This window comes from Zonotrichia albicollis, chromosome 1, assembly GCF_047830755.1.
Source record: "Zonotrichia albicollis isolate bZonAlb1 chromosome 1, bZonAlb1.hap1, whole genome shotgun sequence".
NCBI classification, from domain to species: Eukaryota; Metazoa; Chordata; class Aves; order Passeriformes; family Passerellidae; genus Zonotrichia; species Zonotrichia albicollis.
The window spans coordinates 21,284,360-21,294,550 of NC_133819.1; the positions used below are offsets into that span (position 1 = coordinate 21,284,360).

At 36.7% G+C, this 10,191-nt stretch overlaps 1 protein-coding gene across 2 annotated transcripts in view; it reads left to right on the plus strand.

Annotated features, from left to right (window-relative positions):
- Positions 1 to 9,686, plus strand: part of MINDY3 (MINDY lysine 48 deubiquitinase 3) — a 54,332-nt gene extending 44,646 nt beyond the window's left edge. For both annotated transcript variants that reach the window (XM_074535455.1, XM_074535465.1), the window contains exons 13-15: positions 4,116 to 4,203; positions 7,388 to 7,459; positions 8,674 to 9,686. In XM_074535455.1, coding sequence (XP_074391556.1) covers positions 4,116 to 4,203; positions 7,388 to 7,459; positions 8,674 to 8,823 — 310 coding nt within the window. In that variant the 3' untranslated portion in view covers positions 8,824 to 9,686. The remainder of the gene's footprint in view (positions 1 to 4,115; positions 4,204 to 7,387; positions 7,460 to 8,673) is intronic.
- Positions 9,687 to 10,191: the final 505 nt, after the last annotated feature.

Sequence of the window (10,191 nt, forward strand, 5' to 3'; positions counted from 1 at the left end):
TTTATAGTGTAATTTATGATGAAGTTTACTGAGTTGTTCTCTGGAGGAGTAAAAATTGAAATAAAGAGATACCCAAACCAAAAGAAAATGCAAGACAAAAGGCTCACATTCATATTATAACAATAAGTGGTGAAATTTGCAAAAGACATTTTTTTAAAGGGAGGAAAGAAACAAAGCCAGTGTTTAATAGGTCTGAGAAGATGACTTTCACCTTTTTGTTCTACTTTCTCAATTTTTTGTTCTACTGTCTCTGCAGAAAAATTCTCTCTTCATTCAGTGTTTTTTCCATTTGGTTGTTTGTCTCTCAGGGCATTTGGGGCATAGCCCTGTCGTATTTTATTTGCATAGCATATAAAATATAAATTGATGTACAAAGAGCCAGTCAGAAGACCTGCTGTATTGAAAAGCCATGATCAAAACATGGAATATGCAGTCTTAAATCATCTCCTCTTAAATAATTATGTGCCTATTGCTATTATCTTGAGAACCTACTCTGTTTGGGCTCTAGATATTCTGTCTTTTTGGTGTGGAACACAAGTATAAATAATGTATTTCAAACTCCATACAGGCTTTTTTGCTTGTTTTTTGTTTGTTTGTTCTTAAGTAAAATTAAAGGCCTTGCCTCCAAATGTATTATTTAAATTTTTTTGATTATCTAATCCAAGGCTTTAAGTTTCTCAGAATCTCAGAATGTATAAAGATCAGACCTGATTAGAATTTTAGAACTGTAGAGGGCAAAACTATAGAGAAGACATGAATTAGCAAGGTGACTTAGCCAGTACTGAGTGTCATTGCATGTGTTTCTGGTAAAATTTTTTAGTGTTTTAGTAAATGTATCTGAGAACACACCTGTCTCATTTTTTTTGCCTGTTTCTAAAAACCATTTGATGCCCTTCAGGGCACTGTCAATGTAGATTTACCTTGCTTAAAACATTTGATGCTCTCTATTTGACCAGTAGTGGAGGCTTTCGTTCCCACACACTTCTCAGCAATAGCAGTACAAAGGTCATTGCCCCAACACTGGGAATCTCTTGAGTTCAGGTGCCAAGCTTTGCACTGAGGAGACTGAAACACAATCACAATTTCAGTAGCTCTGCTGTGGTACCAGTAACAGTGAAAGGTGTTAATGATCTGCTGAAGTAAAAAACCTCACTTGAAACACAGCACAATCCAAGTTTATTAAATCTACCCTCCTGCTTAACTGATGGAATTTTGTACAGTGGCTATATTTAAAAACTTACATGGTGCTGTATTTTTAAACAGTTCTTGTATTTCTTTACTGAGTACATACCTTGCTTTAATTTTATTACATAATTTTAAGTACATTTTTAAAATAATCTGTTATGGTTCTGTTTGCAAACACAATGTTTTTGCAACTCTGCTGCAGCATTTCAAGAATTTGGGCAAGTTTCAAGCAGCCACTGACATAGCCAAAATTTTCTACTTTGAGAGCAGTGAGAATGAGGAATAGAAGGATTGAAGTCCAATATCTCACAGGTTCTCAGTTGTGGTTTCACTTAAGTAAAGATTTTTTAAAAAAATAATAAATTAGCATTGTTTGTAGGATACCACATTCAGTTTTATGAATTTTAAAATTCTTCTCCCAAGGACATTAATGAAGCCACTCTCTTCAGATTTGCATAATACATCCTTTATGTGTTAAGGGAGAAACAAAAAGAATTCAAATAACTTACTACTAGTTCTATGTTAGGACCAAGAAAGGAATAAAGATGAAGAAACATAAGTGGTAGCCAAAAAGACAAAATGCTTTTGTGCAACAACCAAAAAAACCTTGGAAACTACACCTTCTGCTCACAGTCCCCAACAAAAGAGACCTGGGTGTTGGTTAAAGGTCTAAGTAGTAAAAGAGACATCTATGAGAAAATGTGGCTTCTGAAAGGAAATGGTAGTGTGTACACTAAAAAAATTGGAAGAATCTGGATTTATGGAATGTTAAATGTAAATACAATATAAAGCAGAGTTAAAATCTGTAGACTAATAAGTAAAGTTATAAAACAAAAACTAATAGTATTCTTCTGAGCCCATCAGTGCCAAGGGGCCTGCAAGTGGTTTGTAGTTCTGATAGATGATTCTCAATGTTTTAAAAGTATTCAAAGTCAATTGGAAAAGTGCAGTGAGTTCTTCATATTCACCGGAGAAGATGGTAGGGGGCAGTTCTCCTCATCACTGGAGAAGATCAAAGAGTGGTTCCACACTTAAGCCTTTGGATGGGTGGTCAGAGTAACTAACATTCTGAAGTGTCAAAAGAAGTAAAACAATGCAAAGTCCTGAAGAAACATCAGACTGACATTGCTGAACTCTTTTAAGTTACCTGCCACTGTGAACTGTGCTGGTACCAAAGAGTACAGGAATGAGAAAGGTGACAAATGAACAACAGGATTTAGAAAAGATTTGAAGGCCCGTCTAGAGAAAATTCACATGTAAATGTTTCATGTGTAAACATGGAATAGGAAGGAACATTTTTCATAGATAAAGAATTGATCAAGGAATAAAAATGTCACTTTTTCTTAATAGAGGGAGATAATTAAAGGGATTTTACAGGAATTTGTATTAACCATATGAATTTTGTTATTTTATCAGCAGGATTTGACAGTAGGGATTTGTATGACTGTTGCTGATAAAAATGTGTTTGAGATGTTAAAAAAAAGTGTGTAAGAGCGGCAGAAGTTACTAGAGGATATGGGAACAGAGAAGTGTCAATAAAGTAAATGTAGATTGGTTGCTCAGGGGATAAAGCAATGCTGATTTCACACTGTGGGTTTGTGGACTAGATATTACTGGTCAGGAAACAGATCTTGAAATTTAAACTCATAGTGATAGCCAGACACATGGAGTGGGATTCATAGGAGTTATGTCATTGTATAAATGCCTGATGTTTCACTCCTTCTTGGGAAAAGAATATTATAGAAAGCTACCAACAGGGCTAATTAAAGATCCAGAATGCCATTAGTGCAAGGAAAAGCTAGGTTAGAACTGTTTGACCTGAAAAAGATAGATAACCACTAACACAGTAAATAGGGAATTAATTGCTTCACACAATACAAAAATGAGGTGACATCAAACTGAATTAGGTGACAGGTTCAAAACAGAGAAGACACTTATTCCCAGAACCCATAGTCTAATTTGTATTTTTTGAGTGGAGTTTATTAAGAGCCAGCAATGTAGATGGATTCAAAGCCATTTAGGCACATGCATGGAAAGAAAAATATATATCTTTGTGTTTTAGATACTGCCTGTCACTGAAGATGTCTTTGAGCAGCAGACTGCTGGAAGTGGGGAGGGTAAACAAACTCAGGATGTGTGTGTGCCCTGTTGTTCTCTGTGGTGAGCACCCACTACTGAGCAGTGGCAGGAGCAGGATTCTGGGCCAGGCGCTCTTTGGTTTGACCCAATGAGGACGTTCCTGTGGACGGTACAGCTTGTAACTGGAGCACAGGGCTGGGTAGATGCAATAGATCCAATCTGCTGCCTGTAGAAATATACTGCTTTAATAGATATATAGTCTTACAACTGACCTTCCTTTGCAGTGACCTGAAATTAGGCTGTAGTCATGCAGTAAGGCTTCCAGATTAGTATTGTTAGTATTTCCATTGTTTGTTGGTTCTGGCTTCTTTAATACCGAGTATGTGATGTAAATAAGAAATGTATCTGTTAAATTTAATTTTATTTCAGTGTACTTAGAAAATCTTGGAAGGTTTTCAAATCTCTGTTTAAAAACAGGTTGTTTGGCAGTGACAGAGCTATATTTCAAAGATGGCTGGGTTTTGTATCTTTAAAGAATGCTTACAAGACAGCAAAATGCCTTTTGGGCTGTAAACCTGGTTTTAGATTATACGGCTTTCAAATTATTTTACCAAATATGGTGGTCCCTCAGAATTATCACTTATTTAATTTAAAATAACAGATTACTTTTACTTAAAAATAACCATGTTTTGGCAACTTGCATGCCATTCTGGTGCAGTTGTCACTTAAGATTAAAAATAGAATAGTATTGCTATACTTGGCAGTCAGTACTGTGGTAGCGCAGCATAACTTAGTCATGCAAGAATAAAAGTGTCTTACTCATACTTTTATATTCAATGTTTTTATCTTAGTGTAAACCTCATGAAGACCAAATTAGACCCAGAAGGACTGGGCATCATACTACTGGGTCCCTTTCTGCAAGAATTTTTCCCTGAGCAGGTAATCAATATATATTCATTGCTGCAGAGCATTGTCTATTCTGTTTGGCTTTGAGATTCGTTGAAAACTTCCATGAATATCACAAGAGTAAATTTTAATAAGTATTGCATTCATTCAGCTCAGCTGATCATCAGATAACTTTTGTATTCCACCACAAAAGGTAGACTTCTGTTTTCTATAACTTCTGTATTCCACCACAAAAGGTAGACTTCTGTTTTCTATAACACATCCATGATTTGTCACCTTTAGACTGGAAGGAAACTCTATTGTTCTAAATTTAACTTCAGGAAATATATAATCATTTTGAGTATGACATTGAATTGTTTCCTTACTCAGAAAGTTCTTCTGAGTTTGGTTTTTCTGAAAATAAATGGCCATACTGGTTTTATCAGTATTAAAAAGGTTGCTTGCAAATGGGAAAAGGTTGCAAACATATTTAGGACTATTTTTATGTACATTTCTTGATAATTAAAATTTTTGACAGTTTAACAAAAAATTCATGATGGACTTAGATTTAACTTACGTGGAAGTTAGGGTACTGGAAAATTATTTTCAAACTCTGTCTGTTGCATATATTCTTGAAGACTGCACCACTACTGAGAGGCAGGTGTTAACTTAGCACTGCTGTCCTCTTTCCCCTTTGCCTTGGATCACATTTTCCTGCTCTCACACTGCCTCCCTGCCACCAGGAACCTCTTTAAACAGATTTGTGGTAAACCAGAACAGGAAGCTGGTCTGGGTAAGAGCTCTATTTGCATGTGTGTAGGGCTTGTTCCATGGCCATGCACATGCTTGTATTGGCAGAAAAGAGCAGGTTTACCTGGGGTAGGAGAATAGGCTGGTGGAAGAAGAAGGGCTGAGAGGAGTACTTCTTTAAAGGCTTTTAACTTAATATGTCACTAAAACTATGTGGCTTAATTTTTACAATCAAGGGAAAGTGAAACATGGGTTTAAGTCCCTTCAGCAAGATTCTTTTTGTTAGGATTGTGCAGCACTGGGTATAATGTTCTGTACTATGAAACATTCTGGTCAGTCAGAAGACACTGGAAATGCACTGCCAAAGATGGTAGGGACTGAATATATCATATCATCCAGAGGCTTTCATCATCTGGAGGAAAGAGAAGGAGGAGTTAGTGCTCATTTTCTCTGGCCCTTTAGAATTACATCCACATTGTATTTTTGCCAACTGTTTCTTCTTCCTTTCATTTGTTTGTACAGAAGTGGAAATATATGTACAATTGAATATCATTTATTTCTTACAATTACATTACATTTGCAAATCTAGAAGGCTCCACTGCTTCATTTTAGGCCCCAGATGCTTAGAATGAAGTTCAGAATGCCAAAGAACATCCTCCATAATTGGCTGTGCCTAAACTGTCCAGTACCATGGGCCATAGGGAGGTGGAGGAGCAAAGAGCCATTGTATGGGGCTGCTGCCTCTCGTGCCTGTCATAAGGGCATCATTGACTGAAGGAGGGAAGCTGGAGAACAAAGCACAGTGCAATCATGGGCAGAACCCTACCTTGGTCACCTTGGTGGTGGAACTCTGCCTCCTGTTAAAGCTGGAGCCCCTGAGTCAATGCCTGTCTGTCAAGTGCTAATTCCCTGCTACATGTGATTCCCCACCACTCAGTTTTTCCTGTCCTGTTAAACCTTCACTGGCTCCAGTAAAAAACATGGGAATTGTTACTGCCTTATGGGTGCTGTTTGAGCAATCAGCATGTTATGGACTGGAACCTGCCAGTATCCATTTGATCAATCTGTCTGTACTCTGTGCATCAGGTAGCAGTAGCCCTTACCCATACTGACACCTTGCTCAGAATTCTTTCTGAAAGTGAAATTCTGCAGAAATTATGATGAATATCTTTGAAAGTCTTTCTTTCAAACACTGTGAGGAAATAGCAGATACCAGTGATGGTTGGAATTGCTGGTGTTAATATTTGAACATCTAGCTAGGGCTCGAGAGATTCAGATTAAATTCCTTTTTTGAGAATATTCAAACCCCTGTTCTTAACTCTCCTAAAAAGTACTCAACTCCCATCTCAAAAGCAGAGAGGTATCTCAGCTTTCCTTCTGAAAGCTTAAAAAAATTATTCAAAGCTATTCAGCCTGACTCCTTACTACTTAGGGCAGTCACCTGGAGAGGGGGATTCCTGAATTCCATGCTAGTTCTTTTTTTTTTGGAAACAATAACTGCACAAAATTCTTAACTTCCATTGCACAGGAACTGGGAAACAGCATTTTTTTCCCTTCTGGGTGAGCATTACTTCCTCAGGGAAATGAATGTGTCCTCTTTCCATCCCAGGAAGGCTTAATTTTATTTATCTCTGTGAAGCAACTTCTGTAAGCAGAGTTACCTCTTACCTTCCTTTTCACCACCCTCCCTCCACTGAATGGCCTGGATGGCTATGAGACCCATAGAAAGATAGAGTTTGTGAATCATTCAAGAGCAGAAAAATGAATGAGGGTTTTGTATTCTGCTGGATGTACTGTAACCTGAGCAGATTTATTCTCATTCCAGCCTTTACTTCCATGTGCTCAAAAAAGGGATAAACTTTTGTTTGGAGCCTGGTCCAGGAGGCATGAAAGAACTGATACTACACTTTATTTGTGTTTCCTGGTTCAGTGAATCCAAAGCTTTCAGTCCTCTTAGGACTACAGCATTTAAACACCTGGAATGGTAAAGATCTCCAGAGCCAGTAGCTTTGCTGTTGGACCTTGGCAGAACCAGTGTTTTCAAAATTAGTGTGGTTAGACAGGCATGGGAGTATATGAGCTTTTAGCTCTCAGAGGGAGGGCGGAGATTGGATCTGGTCCTTAGTAAAAAACTTTGTGGTGTCCAAACCATCATAAATACACTTGCATGTGACTACTGCATAAGGTGTCTGACATTAAAAATCAGGGTGGTTTCTCCATAGTCAGTGCTGAAGTTGTACTTCAGATTGTCCAGGTGAACACAGAAAATCATGGCTTGCTCTTGGGGGCATTACTCATTAATTTACTGAGAACTGTGTTTTTATTTCTGATAAGAAAGGTGAAATGAAGATTTTGTCACCTAAAAGAAATGGCACTTTTTAACAGTTTTCTCAAGTCTTACTGGTTGAACACATCTGTCTAGTTGTAAAGAGAAGAGAATCAAGGCACAATGGATGCCACATGAAATTAACTGTCTTCTTTCTATTAGGACTCCAGGGTTTCAGAGTCATTCACTGTTTACCATTACAATGGACTGAAGCAATCTAATTATAATGAAAAGGTAAGATTTACAATAAGCCCTAATAAAGTCACAAAGCAAAACTGAATATAGTTAAAGGCAAAATACTCTACCTTGAAGCAGACTTTTTATAAAACTATTATTTTGATTATTTTCTTGCAAAATTATGTATTTGGAATTGGAAACTTCTTTGTGCTCCTAATCATATTTGAGCTATACTGGACTGCTTGGCCAGACCACATCTCTGAAACTCTGCATTTTGAAAAGAGCACTTCTCACACCTACCTATCATAAGGGGGGGTCTGAACTGCAAGGGACACTGAAGATGTAACACACATATAGTGCAACTTCTAGAAGTAACTCAACATCTAAATTAGGTTGTTAGGAATTTTTTGTGAATGTTTTTAGTAGTACATGCTTGCATAAAAAAATTAGGGGCTTTTTTAAGCCATTTACTGAGGAAGCAAAAATTACCTGTTCCATTTTCAGTGTTCTTGAAAAAAAGGGTATACCAGACATAAAATGACTGCTTCTGAGTTCCTGAAGGAGAATTTAGAGTAAAAGATTGTAAGCCATTAAGAGACATAAGGAGCAAGAAAGACTTAAGTAAGACTTCTTCCAGAAAATATACTACTCAATATTTGGAATAGCTTGTAATTAAGTCCTTAAAATTACCCCTATGAAATCTCCAGCGGTTCCATACCCCAAAATGTAAGAAGCATTCAAAGATGAGGATTTTTTGATTTCATACTTCCATTTCATTAAAAAAGGAAGTATGTAAAACCTCACAGATTTGATGTGTGCAGGATTCACATTCTCTGAACTTGAGAGAAGCAGAGAAAAGAATGATCAAAACAATTCTTATCTCATTCGCTGCTCCTCTTGTTGTTCACGAGTGGAATGCATTGTGGAAGATTGTTTACCTGAAGGGAATTGGTAATTGGATTCTGGTGGGAGTGTTTTGATTCATTGACCACTTGAATCCATGTGTGTGTCAGGACTGTCAGCTGCAATTGGGTGCTTGTGCAGATTCAGTTTAGATGTAGTGTAATATAGTATAGAATAATATAGTATAATAAAGTTATTAGTTAGCCTTCTGATACCCATGGAATCCTCCTCATCATTTCTCTTGGACGTCAGGCAAAAATATCACCAATAGATGTGTATCATAACATGTCCTCTCCTGGCCTGGTGAAAATGATCGTCTCCCCTGCCATTTCTTGAGCAGGCTGACAGAGTTGGGTTTGCTTTGCCAGGTGATGTATGTGGAGGGCACAGCAGTTGTGATGGGCTTTGAGGAGCCCATGCTGCAGACGGACGACACCCCGGTGAAGCGCTGCTTGCAGACCAAGTGGCCGTACATAGAGCTGCTCTGGAGCACGGACCGATCCCCTTCCCTGAACTGAGCTGGCCAGGAGCAACACCAAACTGCAGCTCACTGCGTGGAGTTATACACTGGTATCATTGAGGAATTGTAAATAATGATTACAAACACTTTTTCAGTGTTAATTGGAATATTTAATTTTTTAATCAGATTGATTTCTATTATAATAGTTTGTCTTTTTTGGCCACTGTAGTACTGTTAATGTGAGTTATCCTAAAACAAAAAGCCTACTTACAAAGTCTTACCATTATTTTGCCATCTCATGAAGATTTGAAAAATTCTGATATTGCAGAATCTGCATATTAGATGTCAGATCTTCAAACATAAAACATATTCAGCTTTCTCAGAATCATATAGGCATGTTTTATTATTTAAATGATATTGGCTTACATTACAGTACCATAATGTGTGGACTAGACTGGCCTTTGCACTGGATATGTTTTAATGAGTTTAAATTTTCTGCAGTTTTTCCTAAAATCTAATTTTACCTAAAGAGCTTGCACAATGTGACATAAAGAAGATACATTTTTAGGAATAAGTATAATTCTTAAATACTCTTTCTTGGCAGTTGTATATTACTGTGGCTTAGTTATTGGGCATGTTAAAAGTGAACAGAAAATCTGATGAAAACATAGATATATTAATATTTATTTGAATTTGTATAAAGGAAATGTAAAAACAACAAAATTTCTTGTTCTATAATCTTTAAACTATTCAAAACTTACAATATTGCCAAATACCTCTTCTTAATTTGTCCAAACAGCAGTGTAAGCCAGCATTACTGTATGTGTTAAGTGCATGAGAACATCTGTTATTACATTATTATATTCCTTTATTTATTATCAACTTCTTAGCCCTAAAATAAAATCTTTTCCTTGAATCATATATTATTTAAAGTTTGGTTTACTTGGACGTGTTTGCTGCTTCTCTGAGATGATGAAAAGGAACCACAGGTTTAGAAATTTTATAAATAAAGGTCAGCTTTAAAGTTGAATGCATCTTGGGGGAGAAAAAGGCAACACCAAAAGGTAATTTCCTAACTTCTGGAATTACCATGACCGTTCCTTATTGCAGACTAACATCAGAGTATCTTAGTATTAAGAGAGTATTTTTGTTAGATTTCTTTTTCTGAAAAAAAAAATTCCTTTGCAGATTACAATGATTTGAAAAGATTCCTTAATTGGACTCGCTTAATTTAGAATGCAAGTATTCTGTCTTGCAGTGTGGACTTGACATTAAAAATTTGTGCAAACAGTGGTATTACTGCTGAAAAATATAGATAAATAAGGAGAATGTCCTTGTCAAGTATGGAATTTTATTTTTCAAAAAGTGCTCAAGCTTGATAGGTACTGGTTTCAGCTGGTTTTACACATTTAAGATAAATGTCTTT